Source organism: Pelobates fuscus, chromosome 7 (assembly GCF_036172605.1).
Source record: "Pelobates fuscus isolate aPelFus1 chromosome 7, aPelFus1.pri, whole genome shotgun sequence".
In the NCBI taxonomy this organism is placed as follows: Eukaryota; Metazoa; Chordata; class Amphibia; order Anura; family Pelobatidae; genus Pelobates; species Pelobates fuscus.
Window position 1 is genome coordinate 96292887 of NC_086323.1, and position 23601 is coordinate 96316487.

Here is a 23601-nt window from a genome sequence, read left to right on the forward strand (position 1 = left end):
GCGAGGGACATCGCCGCTGTCCCAGGTAAGTGACTGAAGGGGTTTTTACCCCTTCAGTAACCGGGGATTGGTGGGTGGGAGGGAGAGGGACCCTCCAGTGCCAGAAAAACTGATCGTTTTTCTGGCACTGGAGTTTCCCTTTAAAATATCATCGTTGTAATACAATTTACCAGTTTTAAACACTAATATTTGAGTTCAGCGAAGTCTCCCGAGTAAAACAGTACCCCCTATATACAGGTTTTATGGTGTCTTGGAGAGTTACAGGGTCAAATATAGTGCTTGCGAATTAAATTCTCTGCACTTTTTCCCTGTGTTGTCAGGCATGTCAATCAAATTTTAATTAATCAAATGACATAATTATGTTAAAAAATTACTTAAATATACACGTAGAATTTTAATATATATGCATTTATAGGTATGTAAATTCTACGTGTATACTAATGTAATCTTTTATGTAATTATATGTATTTATCTATATATACCGTATTTTTCGCTCCATAAGACGCACCTAGTTTTTAGAGGAAGAAACCCAGAAAAAAAATATTCTGAAAAAACTGTCCCATAGTGTTTCTTACTATGGGACAGTTTGTACAGAATATTTTTTTTCTCCCCTGTCCCATAGTGTCCCACCCCCTCCCCATAGACTTCATCTCCACCCCCTCCCCATAGACTTCATCTCCACCCCCTCCCCATAGACTTCATCTCCACCCCCTCCCCATAGACTTCATCTCCACCCCCTCCCCATAGACTTCATCTCCACCCCCTCCCCATAGACTTCATCTCCACCCCCTCCCCATAGACTTCATCTCCACCCCCTCCCCATAGACTTCATCTCCACCCCCTCCCCATAGACTTCATCTCCACCCCCTCCCCATAGACTTCATCTCCACCCCCTCCCCATAGACTTCATCCCCCTCCCCATATTCTTCTCTCCCATACTGTCCCCCTCCCCTTGTCCCATAATTACTTACCTGTCTTGCAGCGTTGGCCGGCAGCACAGGGCGCACCGCGGTAGTGGAACTTGAATTTCATGTTCCGGTTTCCGGCGGGACTGAAAGGAAGTGCGCACTCGGCTTGTGCACACTTCCTTTCAGTCCCGCCGGAAACCGGAACATGAAATTCAAGTTCCACTACCGCGGTGCGCCCTGTGCTGCCGGCCAACGCTGCAAGACAGGTAAGTAAAGCTTCATATTCGCTCCATAAGACGCACAGACATTTCCCCTCACTTTTGAGGGGAAAAAAGTGCGTCTTATGGAGCGAAAAATACGGTATATATTTGCGGTTATTTGTATTTTATATATAGATAGATATATATAGAATGTCATTCTAAGTGTATTCTGTTTCCAATATATATATATTGATAACAAAATACAGTTAGAATGAAATTACATATGAATATATAATTTATTTTATATTTTGTTTCAATATTTTATTTATTTAATTATTTTATTTATTTATTATTGTAATTATTCGTATATATATATATATATATATATATATATAATATATATATATGTAGATCTATTTTATATATATATATATATATATATAATATATATACATATTATATATATGTAACGTCATTCTAAGTGTATTTTATTACTAAAATATATACCAATATTAATATTAAAATACATTACGTATGACGTTACATATATATACCGTAATATGTATATATATTATATATACATATTATATATATATATATACATATTATATATATATATATATATATATATATATATATATATATATATATATATATATATATATATATATATATATATATATATATATATATATATATATATATATATATATATATAAAAAGGCATTTAATTTATTTTATAACATTTTAATATTTTTTTTTTTACACTACCTACCAGCAGGGGGACTGTCTGATATTTTAGACAGTCCCCCTGCTGGCAGATCCATAGCCAGCTATAGGGGGCAATGTGATCGCTCTTTGAGAGCGATCACATGGCCCCCGGGGGCCTCATTTGCCGGAGGGGGCTGCCTGGGCTCTCAGACAGCCCCCCAGAAGAGGATCGCGGCGGAGGTGAGTACCTCCTAGCTCCTGGGGCTGCAAGCCGTTACGGCGTTCTATGCCGCCGCAACGGCTTTAAAGCCCTTTAAAGCCGCGACGGCATAGAACGCCATAACGGCGTTAAGGGGTTAAGGACCAGGGCTGTGTTTACATTTCTACCGTGTTTGTGTTTTTGTAGCTGTAATTTTCCTTTTACTCATTTACTGTACCCACACATATTATATACCGTTTTTCTCGGCATTAAATGGTCTTTCTAAAGATACCATTATTTTCATATCATATTATTTACTATAAAAAAATATAAAATGGGGCGGAGCTAAGCAACCGAGCAGAGTGGCCGCACTGAGATAGAGCTCCAGGCATTTACCGATAACTTTACACACTGGAGAGCCCAAAACGCCAAATTGGGGACCCCAGGAAAAGTACCTGATATCCCAGCACCGCAATGGGTCAAAGAAAACAAATTTAAACAGGACAAGCCGCGTTCAGGCCTGCATATCGGAGACCTCCTGCGCCAAGCAAACAACGCGGTGGGACTCAAAATGGCCACGCGCCCTAAGGCCTACTCGGAGTATTCCGACGACTTCTCCCTGGAGGATGAGATAGAAGCTCCGCCGATAATAAAGCCTCCGGATCCGGCAACGCAGAACCCAGACAAAGCACCTGTCACCACAGAGGTGCTTAAATCCCTGCTAACGGACCTTCAGACAAACATATTGTCGGACCTGGCAGCGATCCGCACGGACATCAAAGGCCTGTCAAGCAGGCTGGGAGTGCAGGAATCCACTACAGGAGAACACACAACACAAATCGCCTCCCTGCAGCAGGCAATAATGGGCTTGCAAAAGCAAAATGATTCCCACAACCGTCGCTTTGCAGAACTGGAGGATCTAAGGCGCAAGAAGAACGTGAAAATACGTGGAATAAGCGAAGACAGGAACTACCGCACTTTATAAGGCGCCTAATGGCAGCACTCCTGACCCCAAGACAGAGCAAGACGGAGGAGCTGGAGGGCATATTCCGCATTCCCAAGCCACCCAAGGCCCCAGCTGAAGCACCACGAGATCTAATAGTCCGCTTTCGGAGCGAAGGGGACAGGAGGGCAGTCCTTGGTGCCATCAAAGATCGCACACCCTACCAGTTTGAGAACAAGCTACTTACAGTGTACTCAGACCTCTCGGGAAGCACCATGGCATGGAGGAGATCCTTACTGCCATTCACGTCCCTGCTCAGACAACACCACCTCCAATACCGGTGGTGCACGGCACACACCCTCATGGTGCTCAAAGACGAAGAAAAGTGGATCATACGCGACCTAGATGAAGCCAAGGCTCTACTGCCGACCCTGAACCTACCGCAGGACTCTCAGGCTCCCACGGGATCCCGGGCAAAGGAACGGGCACCTCATCAGTGGAACCCGCCTACAGCACGACCCTTTGTCCCTCACCGGTCCACACAAGAACGATCAACAGTGGACTCCACCTGAATACCTCTTCACACTGCGGCCCACACGGACAGGTTGCCCACCACTCTCAACCTTCTTAGTTTTTTGGGACTTACTATAGTTAGATTTGCGGTTCAGGCAATAAGCCTGATAACACCTCAGCTCGAATGGTCTTAAAGACCGCGCCCCGCCCCCCCCCCCCGCCTATTGACAACGTCAAATGCCATAATATCTCACCTTAGAGGCGGACAGCTGCTGTGACTTCCCAATCATGTATCATTACGACCAGGCATCCCAGTTCTCACTCTGAAACTCCCAACTCACCTTACACCGCCCAATAGCACAGAAAACAGGGAGACCATTGATGCTCTTAATTATAAGGGAAGCACGTACACCCTACCTGCAGAGTATTAATTAAGCTTAACTTATTGAACCTACACATGTTAAGTGGCTATGCAGCTAAACCAGTTCCAGCAGTTTCTACCCCTCTCACTTTCACATAATGACTCACAAGTCTGACAACGACAACACTTAATGAGTCCCCCTCATCCTTAGCTAGCCTCACTGATGTATGTCAGCCAGTATGTAAAGTTTTGACATGTTTGTCGAGCAAGATTATCTTATACTCTATTTTTGTTCCTTGAAGAAAAAAAAACGGTGCATGACTTCAGTTACCTTGCAATGTACACTGTTGATGTCTATGTAAAATGCCAATCAATGCTTTATTGACAATTAGGCACCAAGAAAACAAAGAAAATATTTTAAGTTAAACTTGGATCTTAGCCACACATGAAGATAACAAAACTTGACTCAAATAGAGCATATAACCAATCTATGCTATTAACGGTTTATGTATCACGCATGCACTGTTCATTTATTATTCCTATATTAATTTCAAAAATGTGCTGTCATTTAATGCCATGATATTGTTTATTTTGTGATATCTCAGTGGCTTGTATCTGCTGTCGTGGCGATATAGACATGTTTGTTACTCTAAGCACTACAAAAATAAAGATTTAAAAAATATATATATAAAATATGAAATGATGTTAAAAAAATAAATACAAAAAAAAAAAAAAAACACTTTTTAGAACTTTGACCCCCAATATCTGTTACGCATCTGCAACCGCCACAAAAAACACCTGTAAACACCAGTTTGTAAATTTTGTCCTGAGTTTAGAAATACACAATGTTAACATGTTCTTTTTTGAAAGTTATAGGGCTATAAGTACAAATAGCATTTTTCTAATTCCAAACCATTTTGTTTCAAAATTAACGCAAGTAACATTGTAACACTGATATCTGTCAGGAATCCCTGAATAACCCTTCACACGTATATTATATTTTTTAAAAGAAGACAACCTAAGGCATGGGTCGTCAACCTGGTCCCTACCGCCCACTAGTGGGCGTTTCAGGATTCCAGGTGGGCGGTAGGGATTTTCAATTTTTTTTTTTATAAATTGGGCAGGTGGGCGGGCGCGAGCCGGCGGTACCACTGTGATTGGGTACCGCCATCACCACTTGCGGCTCCGGCGGCAAACCGCCGGGGCCGCATATGGAGGGGTCCATCGGGTGGCCCATGCTGTCAGGGCCACCCGATGGATGTGGATTGTGAGGGGGCCCGGTCAGCGCTGGGCGCTTTAACAGCGCGACCGGGCCCCCTGTGATGACATCAAATCTGCTGGGAGGAAGTGATTCCCGGGTCACTCCTCCCAGCATACAGAGAGCCGCGCGGGAGGAAGGAGGAGGAGGGAGTCAGAGTGGGAACTCTGACTCCCATGCACCTGAGCCACCACTGGACCCCAGGGAAAGTCACCCTCCTGCACCTTAAAGGTAGGAAACAGGAGGGTGACTTAAATATAATGTGTGTTTGTTTGTGTATGTGTCTTTGTATGTATGTCTTGTGTGTGTCTGTATGTATGTCTTGTGTGTGTCTGTATGTATGTCTTGTGTGTGTCTGTATGTATGTCTTGTGTGTGTCTGTATGTATGTCTTGTGTGTGTATGTCTGTATACATGTGTCTTGTCTTTGTATGTATGTCTTGTGTGTGTATGTCTGTATACATGTGTCTTGTGTTTGTATGTATGTCTTGTATGTGTCTTGTGTGTATGTCTGTATACATGTGTCTTGTGTTTGTATGTATGTCTTGTGTGTGTGTCTGTATGTGTGTCTTATGTATGTGTCTTGTGTGTGTGTGTGTGTATGTCTGTATATATGTGTGTCTTGTCTTTGTATGTATGTCCTGTGTGTGTCTTATGTATGTGTCTTGTGTGTGTGTCTTGTTTGTGTCTGTGTGTATGTCTGTATATATGTGTGTCTTGTCTTTGTATGTATGTTGTGTGTGTGTCTTTGTATGTATGTCTTGTGTGTGTGTCTTTGTATGTATGTATTGTGTGTGTGTGTCTTTGTATGTATGTATTGTGTGTGTGTGTGTGTGTCTTTGTATGTGTGTCTTTGTATGTATGTCTTTGTATGTGTCGTGTGTGTGTGTCTGTCTGTATATATGTGTGTATGTATGTGTCGTGTGTGTCTGTCTGTATATATGTGTGTATGTATGTGTGTCTGTTTCTTGTGTCTGTATGTGTATGTGTCTTTGTATGTATGTCTTTGTGTGTGTGTGTGTGTGCCTGTCTGTCTGTATGTCTGTATGTGTGTCTGTATGTATGTGTGCCAGTCTGTTATAGTGGGATACCTAGCTCAGCCTTCCTACTGGGCATTGCTATAAGGAAGGTTAAAAAAAGGGGGAAAAAGGTGGGGAGGGGAATTGAGGAGGGAGAAGAGGGGAGCTGACGCACAGATGAGAAATCATATTATGCGCAAACAGAGAAGTCGTCTGAATATCACCGAAAGAGGAGACCTTCGTTTGTTCCTTACAACCTCAAGGATCTCATTAATCACTAGTAAAGGTAATTTCAATTTACTTTATTGTTTTCTCATTAAACTTTTTATAAAGTTAAAAACATTATAAACATGCATTAATTGCAAATAAAAAGATAAATGTACGTACATTTATTTTTTTTAAAACACCCTCCTTTCGAAAAAAATATTCCGCACTTGCGCGAAAACTGGTGGGCGGTAAGGAAATTTTTTCAACCAAAAAGATGCATTAGTGGGCGGTAGTTAGAAAAAGGTTGACTACCACTGACCTAAGGTATTAAACGTGGGGTATTTTGACTCTTTTCATGCAACCATTTTACCACCAATCTATGCCAAATTTAAATAAAAATAGCAATTTAAGAATACATGTACTGAAAACTTTAAAGGTTACAGCCAAAGAACACCCCAAAATGTGTTAAGCAACATCTCCTGAGTACAGTGATAGCCCACATCTATAGGTGTGTCAGGTTCTCTGGGGGCTAAAATACCTTATTTGGAGGGTGTGCATTCAAGTTTTCCAACTTGGAATTTTCACAGCTGGTCATCATGCACCCATGTCCTATTTGGGACATTTGTGAAGCTGGCCGATGTAGTTTACTCCTATCAAACCATATATTTTTAAAAAGTAGGTACCCTAGTGTATTTCAAATTGTGATATTTTAACACTTTCCATGTACTAATTCTATCACCAGTCTTTGTCAAACTTTTGGGTAGTAATTTTTTGTGTGATTTTTCACACACATACTTTAGGCATGGATTCTCAGTTCCTGGTATGTATTAATGACAAAGAACACCCCAATGTGTGTAATTTACCCCATCAAACCATATATTTTTGAAAAGTAGACACCCTATGGCAGGCATAGGCAACCTTTGGCACTCCAGATGTTTTGGACTACATCTCCCATGAAGCTTTGCCAGCATTATGGGAGATGTAGTCCAAAACATCTGGAGTGCTGAAGGTTGCCTATCCCTGCCCTAGGATATATCAAATGGTGGTATTTTAACACTTGCCATGCACTAATTTGACCACCGGTCTCAGTTCCTGTTATGTGTTACTGGCAAAAAACACCCCAATATGTGTTCAGCATCATCTCCCGAGTACAACAGTGCCCCCAATGTACAGGTTTTATGGGTTTTTGCTAACGTACAGGGGTCAAATGTAGGGCATTCCTCTTTTCCATGTTTGCACATAAAAAAAATGCCAGATTGGTTTGCTGGGCCTATGTTGCTTTTGAGACCAGGAATGAAAATGAACCCAATCATGGCATACCATTTGTAAAAGTAGACCACCCACTGTATTCAAAATGGGGTATGTCCGGAGGCGGAGCCAAGCACCCGAGCAGAGTGGCCGCACTGAGATAGAGCTCCGGGCATTTACCAACAAATTTACACATTGGAGAGCCCAAAACGCTAAACTGGGGACCCCAGAACAAATACCTGCTATCCCACCACCACAATGGGTAGAAAAACCAAAAAACTGAAGCAGGACAAACCGCAACCGGGTCTGAATATCGGAGACCTCCTGCGCCAAGCAAACAACGCGGTGGGACTTAAAATGGCAGCGCGCCCCGAGGCCTACTCGGAGTACTCCGATGATTTCTCCCTCGAGGAAGAAATCGAAGCTCCGCCGATAAAGCCTCCAGACCCGGCAGTACGGAGCCCAGACAAAGCACCTGTTACCACAGAGGTGCTTAAATTCCTCCTAGCGGACCTTCAAGCGACCATATTGTCGGACCTGGCGACGATCCGCACGGACATCAAAGGCCTGTCAAGCAGGCTAGGAGTGCAGGAAGCCACTACGGGAGAACACACAACACAAATCGCCTCCCTGCAGCAGGCAATGATGGGCCTGCAAAAGCAAAACGATGCCCACAACCGTCGCTTTGCGGAACTGGAGGATTTAAGGCGCAAAAAGAACATTAAAATACGCGGAATAAGCGAAGACATGCCAGCAGCGGAACTACCGCACTTTCTTAGGCGCCTAATGGCAGCGCTCCTGACCCCAAGACAGAGCAAGACACTGGAGCTGGAGGGTATATTCCGCATTCCCAAGCCACCCAAGGCCCCAGCCGACGCACCACGGGATCTGATAGTCCGCTTTTGGGGCGAAGGAGATGGGAGGGCAGTCCTCGGTGCCATCAAAGATCGCACACCCTACCAGTTTGAGAACATGTCACTTACAGTGTACTCAGACCTCTTGGGAAGCACTCTGGCATGGAGGAGATCCTTACTGCCCTTCACGTCCCTGCTCAGACAACACCACCTCCAATACCGGTGGCGCGCAGCACACACCCTCATGGTGCTCAAGGGCGAAGAAAGATGGTTTGTACGCGACCTAGAGGAAGCCAAGGCCCTACTGCCTACCCTGAACATACCGCAGAACTCTCAGACTCCCACGGGAACCCGGGCAAAGGAAAGGGCACCTCATCAGTGGAACCCGGCTACAGCACGACCCTTTATTCCTCAACGGTCCACACTACATGAATACCTCTCCACATGGACACATAGTAGTTGCCCACCACTCTCAACCATTTTAGTTTTCTTTGGGACTCACTATAACTGGACTTGCGGTTCCGGCAATAAGCCTGATAACACCCATTACCCTCAGCTCGAATGGTCTTACAGACCGACCCACACACCCCCCCGCCTATTGACAACGCCGTACGCCATAATGTCTCACCTCAGAGGCGTACAACCACTATGTCTTCCCAATTAAGTATTATTGCGACTAGGCATCCCAGCTCTCGCTTTGAATCTCCCAACTCACCTTATACTACCCGATAGCACAGAGAACAGGGAGGACATCGATGCTCTTAATTATAAGGGAGGCACAAATACCCTACCTGTAGAGTATCAATTACACTTCATACTTACACGTAACGGCCCACAAGTTAGAAAACACTTACTGAGTCCTCCTTATCCCTAGCTAGCCTCACTGATGTATGTTAATAAGTATGTAAAGTTTTGACATGTTTGTTGAGCAAGATTATCCTATACTCTTTTTTACTATTTTACTATTTGTGTTCCTTGGACCAAAAAAAAAAAAAACTGTGCATGTCCTCATATTTCTTTTTACCTTGCAATGTATACTGTTGATGTCTATGTACAATGCCAATCAATGCTTTATTGACAATTAAGCACCAAGAAAATAAAGAATTAAAAAAAAAAATGGGGTATGTCCAGTCTTTTGTAGTAGCCACAAACTCTTGCCAAAGTTCATATTTAGGGGGTTTTTACATACACAAAAATGCACTTTTACTGGTGATTTCATCGTCGTGATAAGCTTTTCTTTTGAAAACACTCATATTTGTGTTCAGCAAAGTCTCCAGAGTATAACAATACCCCCCATGTACAGGTTTTATAGTGTTTTGGAAAGTTACAGGGTCTTTATAGGGCTTGCCCAATTCAGTTTGCCAGATTGCTTTACTGGGTCTGTGTTGCCTTTTGAGACCATATGGTAGCCCAGGAATATGAAATAACCCCATCATGACATACCATTTTTAAATGTAGATAACCCCGGATATTCCAAATGGGGTATTTCCAGTCTTTTGTAGTATTTATATTAAATATTCTCACATACATATATATATGCACAAACACACATATAATACGTGTATATACATATGTGTGTGTATAATACGTACGTACATACACACACCCACACTTATTTCCTATATATAATATATTATAATTAAAGCATTTTATAATAAATTACATATCTAATTTCCTTATCAGTGAATTTTGAGATATACGTGTATATATCTCAAAGTACACTTATAAAGAAATCATATATATGTTTTAATTTTATAATCTATTATACACACACACTATATATATATATATATATATAGAGAGATATAGATATATATACACATACATATACACACACGGCCCTGGAAGGCCGGAGCTGATGCAGGGGACTGCTGAGGTCTCCAGCAGACCCCCACGACCGTGATCGCCGGTCTAGGGAAGTCAAGGGCTCCTACTTGCCGCAGCCCTCAACTACCGTTTTTTTTTTTGTCGGACGTACGTAGTACATCCACGGTTGTTAAGGATATATATATATATATATATATATATATATATATATATATATATATATATATATATATATATATATATATATGACCTGCCAAGAATGGGGTACTTTGATGCAGTTGGCAGGCTTATGCAATGTATGATCATATAATGTAACCAAACCCCCATTATTTGTTACCTAGGTGAGGTGTTTTTAAATAGTACTATGTAGGATTTGAAATCACTGTTTAGTTAACCCCTTAAGGACGCATGACGGAAATTTTCCGTCATTGCAGCACTCCCCTTAAGGACGCTGGACGGAAAATTTCCGTCATAAATGAAAATTAACCCCTGATTGCCACAATCGCGGCAATCGTGGGGTTAATCTTCCTGTAGTGTGTCTCCCTATCGGAGGCACACTAACACAGGCAGTTTCACTTTCACAGCCCATGTGATCGCTCTGACCGGGAGTCAGAGTGATCACACATGCTGCAGTGAAACCCGATCTGTTTCCCTGCAGTGGACAGATCGGTGCTGATCTGTCTCTGGCTGTAAAAAAAAAAGTGTTTGTTGCAAAATCCCACCCCCCCTCACCTCTTTCAAATAAAATTTAACCCCTTCCCTGCACTTTGATCACTGCCTGCAGTGATCAAAATACAGATCACAGTATTTCACTGTGATCTGATTTTTTTCTTTTAACCCCTGAGGGTTAACTTTTATTTTTTTTAATCCTCAGGGGTTAAATGTATTTAATTAATTCTTTTAAATATTTTAAAATATTTATTTATTTAGCTAAGGTGGGTAGAAGTTAGTGGGAAAATTTGGGGATTTACGGTTAGGCTAGTTAGGGGTTAAAAGTAAAAAAAAAAACAATAAAAAGTTAAAAAAACTTTTGAAAAGTTTAAACAAAGTTTTAAAATAGTAAAATAAGTTGTTAAATGCTAAATAAAACTTTTTAAAAGCTAAAAAAAACTTTTTAAAAGTTAAAAAAAACTTTTTAAAAGTTAAAAAAATGTTTAAAAAAAGGGGGGAAATGCGTATTACCGCTACACTTGGTACAGGCTAGCGAAAAAATGATACCACGCTAAGGTTTCAAATATGCCTTTTGAAACACCCTGGGGTGTCTTCTTTAGGAAATGGTATGCCTTTATGGGGTAGCTGGAATAATTAATCTACAAACACACCTCCAAAGTGGGGTATGAACACAGCGTAAAAATTTAAAGTTTGAAAAAACTTAAATGGCTGTGTCTCAAATGTGCCCCTTCAATGTCCGCATATACCTGGCAAAGGTACATATGGGGGTATTGCTGTGCTCATACGACATAGCTGAGCAAGATAGGAAGTATTATATAGCCGTAGCACACATAAGGTTTGCAAAATATGCAGTACAAACTCATTGTGTGTGTAAAAAAGGCAGTAAAAAATGCTTATTACCACTACACTTGGTACAAGCTAGCGGAAAAATGATTTCACGCTAAGGTTCAAAATACATCTTTTGAAATACCCTAGGGTCTCTTCTTTAAGAAATGGTATGCCTTTATGGGGTAGCTGGAATAATTAACCTACAAACACACCTCCAAAGTGGGGTATGGACACAGCGTAAAAATGTAAAGTTTGAAAAAACTTAAATGGCTGTGTCTCAAATGTGCCTCTTCAATGTCCGCATATACCTGGCAAAGGTACATATGGGGGTATTGCTGTGCTCAGATGACACAGCTGAGCAAGATAGGAAGTATTATATAGCTGTAGCGTACATAAGGTTTGCAAAATACACAGTACAAACTCACGGTGTGTGTCAAAAAAGCAGAAAAAATGCTTATTACCACTACACTTGGTACAAGCTAGCAGAAAAATTATCCCCCACTAAGGTTCAAAATATGCCTTTTGAAATACCCTGGGATGTCTTCTTTAAGAAATAGTATGCTTTTATGGGATAGTTGGAATATATAGCCCGCTAAAAAACTTCAAAGTGGGGTAACAACACAGCGTAAAAATTAAAAGTTTGACAAAACCTACAATGGCTGTGTCTGAAATGTGCCCCTTCAACGTCCCCATATAAGTGGCAAAGGTACATACGGGGGTATTGCTGTACTCAGACAACATAGCTGAGCAATATATAAAGTATTATAAAGCCGTAGCACACATAAGGTTTGCAAAATATACAGTACAAACTCACTGTGTGTCAAAAAGGCAGAAAAAGGGGGGGCGGGGCCGGACCGCCGACGGGATCAGACACGCTTTGTCTGAGCTCCCGCTTTGAGGCCCGAAAACGGCGCAAATTGGGGGTAAAATCTTCCTAGCCACCTGCAACAACTATCACCCTGATCCCCAGATCCTGGGGTTCGAGGGGATACCCTTCAAGATGCCCTCCGTAACCCGACGAAGGCCCAAGGCGTGAGGAGCTTGAGCCGGGATGAGACGGCCGCTCTCCCAGGTCTCCGGCCGGTGTCCGGCGTCCCCCCCCCCCCCCCGGGACGGGGGGGGTCATCCCGGTCTGCATATACACGCAGCAACTTCTGCCATGGCACGACACGCGGGGCCGAAACTACCACCCTGCTGCAGAAAACCCACCGGCGGTATTCCCCAAAATGGCCGCCGCAAGCCAGCAACATGTGCAAGCTAGAACGATCAAAGCTGACAGAGGGAAAGCCCCCACTGTGGAGACTGATCAGGCGGTGCAGTACAGCGACAGGCAGGCTGGCGCAGAGGCATTCGCTGACACTGACCAAAACTGGATCCCCTGTGACCACTCGGCATTACTGGTCTCCACATGTGCTCAAAGCCCTGGCCCCACAAGATGGCGGATCATCGTGACATGTGCGCTGAAATCGGTGGAAGATCTCTGTCACAGGTCAGAGAAGCCAACAAGGCCCCCACGCATGGATCCAGAGGGCTAAAAGAACCCAGGACCTGCCTGTCCTGCACTGTGGTCCCACAAACAGCAGCTTGGACGACCTGCCACACCACACAACACTTATCCTCGACAACGACCACCGACCCAGCAGCCGAGCCAGGTGCTCCCACAACGGGGCTGACCTCGAGCACTCCCCACGCACGCCATGAAACACAGCGGCCCCGAGAGGAAGCTACCGGACTCAACAGGCAGCCAGCCCCAACATCAAGCGCCCAAGCACCAATCTTGACGGTCTCTAGCCTCTACATCATACCTTACGTCCCAATGTGGCAGTCAGCACTGCACACTGACGGGCTGCCCAGCAGGCCGACGCGGACCCTCACCAAGCAGACATGGAACCAACATGGGGTGGACATTTTAAACTAGCGAAGTATGGTGATCTCAATGCTGACGCTGCTCTCATGTTCTGCTTTATGTGTTCATGCTATCCACACTTTAGAGCTAGCGTAACATGCAACCACCTCTTAGGCATGCAAATGTGGTCAGCCTAGCGGGAGCTTGCTAGTGGAACCATGTATGTATGTATAATCTCTGCATAAGCCATGTTATCCTTCTTTGTCTCTCCTCTACCTATTCTTCCATGATGTATGCAGTATGGTTTAACTAGTCCATATAAATGCTACTCGTGCATTCCAAGCGTGTCGTATTATAACAATTAAATGTGCTGTTAATTCTGCCAGGATATATGCCAATATCTTTATCTTGCAATTCTTCTTGTTTAACTCATGATCCTACTCGACAAAAAAAAAAAAAAAAAGTGCAGCACCTCTTGACTATATGAACCAATTGTTTGCAATAATATTGTATACTAAATATGTCACCGATTAAGCTTGTAATCATCTCTGCACTCAAAAATAAAGAATTAAAAAAAAAAAAAAAAAAAAAGGCAGAAAAAAAATGCTTTTTACCACTGCACTTGATACAAGCTAACGGAAAAATTATCCCACGCTAAGGTTCAAAATTTGCCATTAGAAATACCTTTGGGCGTCTTCTTTAAGAAATAGTATGCCTTTTTGGGGTAATTGGAAAAAGCAGCCTGCTAACATATTTAAAAATAGAATAGGGACCCATTAAAACTCTCCATGTAAATTCACACTTAAAAACCTGAACTTATCACATCTCTTTCACAGCACTGTAACTTCACAAAATAGTGTCTGGGTCATATATTGGGCATATTGTTTTACTCAGAAGAGGTAACTGAGCATACTTAGGGGGAATTTATGACAGTGGCACTTATCAAATGTAAGAAATACCCAGCGAAAATGCAACATGTATGTAAAAAATATTTTTTTTTTTTCTCACCACAAAATTTGAAATAAATTTGTGAAAACATGGCGGCAAGTTAAGGTATAATATATGCCTAATAACATACCCTTGGGTATCTGCTTTCTCAAATGGAAGGCCTTTATAGGGTTATTTAAACAGTCAAATGGCTATAATGCCACAAATTCAGACATATGACCATCTATGGAAATTCCAACTATAGAAACTGAAATAGCATGGTCTCCTATATGGCACTGTAGCTTCACAGAATAGGGGCAAAGGTATACAATGGGGGTATCGTTGTACTCAGAAGATGTAGCTGAACACAATATGGGGTTCTGTACAGGGATAGCACACACTAGATTTACGAAATACACATTACAAAAACCTTGTTATATGTGAATATGCCAAAATAGAGAAAAAACACAATTTTACTACAATATTTAGCAGAGATTGGCGGTGAAATGGCTACGCAAAAAGTGTCAAACTAACCTTAGGTAAATAGCCTGTGATGTCTACTTTATATAAATATATACTTTTGTGTGGCAATTTTGTTTCCTGTAATGGGTATTAAACTTCCAAGACAAACATACCAACTTCTAAAATTGTTTCACATTTAAATTTTATTTTAGACCTTGTAGTTTGTGACCTGTAACTTTCAAAATAAACTGAAATCCTACACATATTATGTACTTTGTAAATCAAGACACATCAATGAATTGATTTTGAATTACTTTTCCTAAGCTGTACATATTATACACACATTATTATTGCCAAAACGTGGGGAAAAAAGCGTTTTTTTTTTATTTTTCCACATTATTTTGCATTTTTTTTAAATAAATGAGAATTTATACATGTATAGGTCACATCAAATTAAAGCCCTTTTTGTTGTCTAAAAAACGGTATATAATATGTGTTGGTACAATAAATGAGAGAGATGCAAATTGCAGTTGAACACAAACAGCAAAAAATGCAAAAAATGCTTGTGTCCTTAACCTCCCTGGCGGTATGATTATGTCAGGAATTTTGTACCAAAAGCGGTACCATTTTTTTGCATTTGAATTACCCGCCCAGTTCCGCCCCCATGTCAGGCATGTCAATCAAATTTTAATCAAATCACATAATTACGTTAAAAGATTTAAATATACATGTAGAATTTTAATATATATGCATTTATAGGTATTTAAATTCTACGTGTATACTAATGTAATCTTTTATGTAATTATATGTATTTATCTATATATATATATATATATATATATATATATATATATATATATATATATATATATATATATATATATATATATATATATATATATATATAGATATATATAGAATGTCATTCTAAGTGTATTTTGTTACCGATATATATATATATTAATAACAAAATACAGTTAGAATGAAATTACATATGCATATATAATTTATATTAAATTTTGTTTCAATATTTTATTTATTTATTTTATTATTTTATTTATTTATTATTTTAATTATACGTATTTATATATAATATATATATATATGTACATCTATTATATATATAATATATATACATATTATATATATATATAAAAATATATTTAATTTATTTTTACACTTGTCTTTTTTTATTTTTTTTATACTTCCCACCAGCAGGGGGACTGTCTGATATTTCAAACAGTCCCCCTGCTGGCAGATCCACAGCCAGCTATAGAGGGCCATGTGATCGCTCGTTGAGAGCGATCACATGGCCCCCGGGGGCCTGATTTGCCATGGGAGGGCTGCCTGGGCTGTGAGGCAGTCCTCCCGAAGCGGATCGCGGCGGAGGTAAGTAAATCTTATCTACCCCGAGCGTGACTCGGGGTTACCGCTTCTGGCAGCGAAAATTAACCCCGAGTCACGCTCGGGAATACCGCCAGGGAGGTTAAGGGTATGTCCAGCTTCTGAAGCTGTGTCCTTAAGGGGTTAATAAGCGAGTGCACTGGTTTGTGTATTTTGTATTTTGGTCCCAGTAGCACCCTGTAATAAATCCATGAATTAATGCATGTTTAGGTGAGTGCAGCCCTCCTGGCCTTGTGTATATGTATGTATGTATGTGTGTATATATATATATATATATATATATATATATATATATATATATATATATATATATATATATATATATATATATATATACACACACACACACACACACACACACACATACATACATATATTGTTTATTAATATCAAAATACAGTTAGAATAAAATGTTATATAATTTTTTAACATAATTTGTAGTTATTTTTATAATATATATATATATATACACACATACACACACACACGTATGTAATTTTACTCTAAGTGTATTTTTATATTAATAAACAATATGTATGACCAATATATAATATATATATATAGATACACACACACACACATACATACATACATACATACATATACACACACACACACATACATTTATTTTTTTAATTACCTTTTATTTTTACTTTTCCACCAGCCAGGGAACTGCCTGTCAGTTCAGACAGTCCTTCTGGCAGCACTATGGACACCTATGGTGGCCATGTGACCGCTCTTTTAGAGTTGTCACATGGCCCCTGGGGGTCCTTTTTTGCTGAGGGGGGAATCTCTGGGAGAGGAAGGGAGGGTAGGGGTTATTTTTTTTTATTTATTTAAAAGTGATTTAACTCCAAAATGGCAGAGAATTGAGAAGTGAAACTACAGTATGATCTTTGCGCCAAAACTGCTTCATTAAAGGACCACTCTAGTGCCAGGAAAACATACTCGTTTTCCTGGCACTAGAGTGCCCTGAGGGTGCCCCCACCCTCAGGGTCCCCCTCCCGCCCGGCTCTGGAAAGGGGAAAAGGGGTAAAACTTACCTTTTTCCAGCGCTGGGCGGGGAGCTCTCCGCCTCCTCTCCGCCTCCGTTCCTCCCCGTCGGCTGAATGCGCACGCGCGGCAAGAGCTGCGCGCGCATTCAGCCGGTCACATAGGAAAGCATTCATAATGCTTTCCTATGGACGCTTGCGTGCTCTCACTGTGATTTTCACAGTGAGAATCACGCAAGCGCCTCTAGCGGCTGTCAGTGAGACAGCCACTAGAGGAAATAGGGGAAGGCTTAACTAATTGATAAACATAGCAGTTTCTCTGAAACTGCTATGTTTATAAAAAAAATTAGTTAACCCTAGAAGGACCTGGCACCCAGACCACTTCATTAAGCTGAAGTGGTCTGGGTGCCTAGAGTGGTCCTTTAAGCTACACATCCAAAAGGTAGATGTTACATAAAGAGTAACATCCACAAAGACAAAGAAATTATGGCACAGGAACAGAACTATGGTGAGTGAGGTCTCCAAATGTTACATTAAATATATCATGTGTTTTTGTGATATATGATGTATTCAATGTATTTGTGGTGATTTAAATCAAGTCAAAAATGTCACTACAGGTTTAACTTTAATTGCAGTTAAACAAGTAACTGCTAGTTTTTCATTTTTAAAAAATGGCTTGCAGTGTACAGAATTTGAATGCTTGACAAGATATGGTTTAGAACCATATGACAATCTAGAGGGATGGGACACGAGTATCAGGCATTGAAGCCTATTCTTAAAAAGAGGCAAAAAACAACTAATAACAAATGCAAGACAGTCAGCACATAATCTGATGCAGTAAGTCATCATACCAAAAATCATTTGCTGAAAGCCGCATACAACACTGCTTACAAATCTAGTGTATTTAAAAGTTTCACATTTTTTTACACAAACCAGTTAGGAAAAGATTGTAGTCAACAGAACATCACATATATATATATAAAAATATATATATATATTTACATCAAAAGCATTTCTAGTCATTTGTTATTTAAAGAGTAGTGGATGAATACAGGCCTGATTCTTGTGTCTGGAATCATACAAGACCGCAATTGTGCACGATCTCTGCCACATGATTACATCACTGACACTCCAAGCACCTTGCCAGTGGACATGTCACTGTGGGTGATGTGTAAGGTATTTTAGAAAAGGAAGTGGCAGTTGCTGTGGAAGCCCTCTCTAGTTACAGTAAGCAAGGCAGCCACTAGATGTGTTCTGTAGTGCTTACGGTACTTGAAATGTTTAACTCACGTCATATCAATAAAGTGGGTTGTGTGCACTGTTTTTGTCGCTTTAGCCATGCAATCAAAACATTGCTGTATCTACTAAATGGCAATGTTTTGGATTTCAGGGCTAAAACGACAGGGCAGTGCACACAAATCACTTCATTGAGATAACATAAGTTAGAGAAAGGCTTCAACCACCATAAGCACTACATAACACCATGGTGTTTATGCTGCCACGTGTGCCCCTGCTGTAAGTATTGAAAATTGGGAAAGCTGGACACCACTCCCCATGTGCCGGAAGTGAGAGTTATATCTCACTATAGCCATATCTTCAGAGCTTATAGTGCAATATCCATGCAAAAAAATTGTCAAATGTATAGTGCTGAATGTACATACTTATAAGGGATCCACAACCATTACCATTTTCACTAGACACTCCAGTTTACATTAAAAGGAAAGGTCTCTTCTCTGAAAGTGACAGTTCCTCAATCCATCAACACAGTAAAAGCTACTAGTTTTTTTAGATGAGGAGTGCAAATCCAAGAACAAAAACACACTCCATTTTCATGTGTGGATCAAGTCATGCTCACATGATGCTCATTGCTAAGAAGCAAACTGACATCCTTTAGAAAGGTGCACTTTAAGCACATGCATTCCTTCATTCTATAGCTGGCTTTCCCATACTCCGGCCCTCCAGATGTTGCTGAACTACAACTCCCATGATTCTCAGCCTATTTCATTCATAGAATCATGGGAGTTGTAGTTCAGCAACATCTGGAGGGCCGGAGTTTGGGGAAGCCTGTTCTATAAGTGATGTAACATGTGGGTATTTCCTCAGTGTTTATATGCTCTACAAATCAAAAATCTAGCTTTAATTGTTGTGAGAGGACAGCCTGCCAAACAAACTAAAAAAAAAAACATTATAGCAGTTGGGTTGTGCCAAAGTTATAGAAAGGCCAGAGCCACTTAAACCTTTCAGATATTTAAATGCAGATGTGACTTGCAGAGACAAAGCTTCATAAACTTACGATGTATAGAGGCATAAATATATACAAAACGTCTTGTGCACACACCCATGTGTATGCAAGAGGAGAGAGAACATGAAACTGGCTGCTTCTATGTTTACATATCACAGAGCATAGATCAAATCATAGAACATCATGTCCTCTACTATAAACATGGTATGAAAAGGGAATGCACCTCTCTAAAATCCAAACATATAGGTTTCCCATGCCTAATGAAAAGCACTTGGTACTTACCCAAGGGGTTAATTGGTGCATTAAACACAACACTATGGATCTCTTCTACACAGTAAACGACTCACTTGCTTACCATGTCAGCTGCCCTAGCCTTCAAATGTCAAATGTCCTTTTAGATGAACTTATTAGCACAAGTCTGAGATGCAGATCAACTTTGTAGCCTGCAGAAAACATCAGGGGGGCAGTATCCAGCTACTCACCTATCAAGTTGTTAAAGGACCACTGACTTAAAGCAATGCAAGCTACACAAAATCTGAAGATATTAAATCTTGAGGGGTGTCCCTTCCCAGAAGGAAAAAAGTTATAATCCAAAAACAAAACAAAAACTCTGCTACCGGTCATGGAGTACATATAAATTAAAACACACGCTATTAAGATTATCTAGAGGTGCCTTCAAGTAATACCCAGTGTCAGATTATATCACGTAATTTTGCCATATAAGGGCATTTACTTTGGGGTTTAGAGCTCTGTGCGGTCTCACAGCACACATTCCAATCAATTATCTGGAACTATTAAGAAAAAGCAGAAGTTGCACGTTTTATTTCCTTATTCAAATCAACCTCACATTTCATACCTGGAAATTACTAACATTAAATTGCAAAAATCTGAAGAAGGAACCAACAATGATATCTGCAAGAATCGTAAAATGTACTGCAAAGGAGACATAGTAAGCAAATGTCATTTTACCATTTTAAACTAACAATTCAACTAAGACATGAGAAGAGAACTCATTAGCCAAATGAATAATCTTTATCACCCCAGCTTGTGTGGACTGCCATGGTGCCAGGCCTGCTCAATTGTCCATAATTTAAAATAGCTGCCATGTCAAAACTTCATTATTCTATTACACTCTGTTAGTAGGCATTAGTAGAGAATAGTGTTTAACCCTAAGGTAAACATATCTATGAACTGTTTAAGTGATCAGGAGGTGTTTCGCATAAAAAAAAATAAAAAATAGAAATGTATTTGACAGGACTTAATTTAATGACCATTAACAAATGAAAATCAGCATCAGGATAAACAAACTATATCATTCAGGATGATAATTTTCAGTGAGCAAAATATACTAACTAAATCCAAGTGAGCTTTGTGTTGGAGGGGCTGCTGTAAATATAATTAGCCATTTATAATAGCACTCATTTAACTTGACTATGGCAAAAATGTCCATCCTTGTAGTTGCATAGTGTTTCATTGTAATTCTCAACACTAACTGTACTATTCCCTCTTACTACAACTTAACCTGTAATGTGTTACTTAAGCTGTTAGCTTTATATAAATAAAACAAACACACTGTATAACTACACTTCACACCATAAACATAAATAAAAGCCTGATGCCAAACTAACTGCCCAGGAGTGATCAAAAGTGATTTTTCTCCCCATTTCCAGCTGCCATATGTATGTTTAGCATAGAAACACCCATTCACATGCCTATTTGCCAAAATAACCTTTAGAGTTACGCCTTCCCAGAGTTAATAGAGGTGATGCATTTCCATGTCAAGCTGTCCCTGCACATAGTTACCAGAAATGACAAGATATCCCAGCCTAAAGTTGCAACATGTGATAAAACCCTACATGTCCAGCTTTAACAAACAGGGCTAGTAATGGTGATTCATTGCTTGCCAAGCAGCCACTGCATAGTTTATATGAGGTGATGTTTCTTCCATGCAAACCTACCATGGGTTATCTGAGGTTAGGCCACATCTATGACAACTGATGCAGGGTTACCTGAGGTAATTCCACTTCATGCCAGCCTACCTAGGATTACATGAGGTGATGCCATCACCATTCTAACCCATCATTAAGGGTTCTCATTATGCCAACCCACTTGGGTTGCCTGAAATGGTGCCCCACTCTGTTCCATCATATAAAAACTGTTGCAAGAAGTAATGACACCCTCCGTGCCAACATACTTTTTACCACAGGTAATATAGCCTCTCCACATAAACCTGCCCAGTGTTACCTTGAGAGGATGACCAACCTATGATAAGATGTTCTTAGCAGAGTTACCATACGTGATAACACCTCAATCCAAACTAACCATCAGATAGTTAAGATAGATGACTATTCTTTGCCCTGGTTTAGGCCATTCCCACTTTTTTTTTTTTTTTTTTTTTAAAGTGATGCCTCTTCCCCACAAGTTACCTTGACCACAATTACTATAGGTGTTGCCCTATACGATATGATTATTTGCCCAGGTATAGAGGTGATCCCAAATGCCACAGTGCCTCTGTCCAGTGTTATTGGTGATACGGCTTCCATGCAAACTGGCCAGGCCAGGGTTACAATAGTATATTCCCTCCATGCCAAGAAGTTCTGTCCTGAGACAAAACCACTACCCATGCTCAGGCTTGCCTTATGTGAAGTCCCCTTAATGCCTAGTGGTAGAAATAGTAGCCCTACACAAGTGAGTCCACCTCCATGCCCTGTGTTACAAAGGTGGCACCCCCCTTTATACCTGACAATAACCCCGACCAAAGTTGCCTTATGTGAACCCATTTAACGGCCAGTGTGAAGTCATCCCCCTGTCCAATGTTGTCATAAGTGAATCCCTTCATGCCCAGTGCTGCCACGGGTAATGCCCCTTCATGCCCAGTGTTGCCACGGGTAATGCCCCTTCATGCCCAGTGTTGCCACGGGTAATGCCCCTTCATGCCCAGTGTTGCCACGGGTAATGCCCCATCATGCCCAGCCTTGCCATAGGTGATAACCCTGGCAGCCCATGGCTAGTGAAAGGATTCCCCTGCCCAGTGTTGCCCTAAATGAATTCCTTACATGCTCAGGGTTGCCATAGGTGAATCCCCTTAAGCCCAGTGTTGTCATGGATGATGCCCCCTTCATGCCCAGTGTTGCCATACGTGAAACCCCTCCACCCCGAAACTCTTACGTTCAAAGTCAGAGTCATCGTCCTCGTCGTCCTCGTCGTGCTCGCCGTCATGCTGCTCGCCGTTGGACTCGCTGTGGCCGGTCTCGCCATCGAAGTTGACGCCGCGGGTGTGAGGCCGGAAGGAGCATGCCCGGGCTCCGTCCTGCTGCCGGCTGTCCTGCAGGCGGGTGAAGTAGTGCACGGCGAAGTCGAGCAGGTCGGGCGGCCTCTGGCGCAGAACCTCCACCGTGTAGCCCTGCAGCAGCTCGGTGAGGCCGGCCGGGATCTCGATGCTCATGGCTCTCTGATGGACTCCGTGTCCCCCCCTTCCTCCTCACACAGCGGGCTGCACTCCCCGGAAAGCTGCCTCGGTCAGCGTGCTCCCGCCCCCCCCCCGGGGACTCCCACTCACACTCACTGAGTGACAGGCGCACTGACAGAGCCGCTCCAGCTTCCCTCACTCTACAGACACGGACCGGCAGCGCGCAATAATCCCAGCTCGGCCAGCACAGGGAGAGCGGCGCGCGCAGCGAGGAGGGCGGGAACGGGGGCGGACACGCATTGGCCAAGAGGAGGGGCCAGACTACTGACGTCACTGCCACCGCTACTTCCGCCGGCTTTTTTTTTTTATTATTTATATTACCATTACAACTGTCAGTGGTTGCCTAGCAAAGCTTCCTTCAGTGTGTCCCTGAGAGGAGAGCTAGGATGGGGGAGGGGCGTGGTCTAGTAACCGCCCCATTCTTCAGTTAGAGGCGGATCTCTAGGGCCGCTTGGCCAGTGACAGAGAGGCGTGTGACGGAAGGGCGTGGCTTCCGCGTCATGAACGGTTGT

At 41.6% G+C, this 23601-nt stretch overlaps 1 protein-coding gene across 2 annotated transcripts in view; it reads right to left on the reverse strand.

Moving 5' to 3' along the window:
• Positions 1-23307, reverse strand: part of PRKAR2A (protein kinase cAMP-dependent type II regulatory subunit alpha) — a 124370-nt gene extending 101063 nt beyond the window's left edge. For both annotated transcript variants that reach the window (XM_063426232.1, XM_063426231.1), the window contains exon 1: positions 22789-23307. In XM_063426232.1, the coding sequence (XP_063282302.1) occupies positions 22789-23065 (277 nt within the window). In that variant the 5' untranslated portion in view covers positions 23066-23307. The remainder of the gene's footprint in view (positions 1-22788) is intronic.
• Positions 23308-23601: the final 294 nt, after the last annotated feature.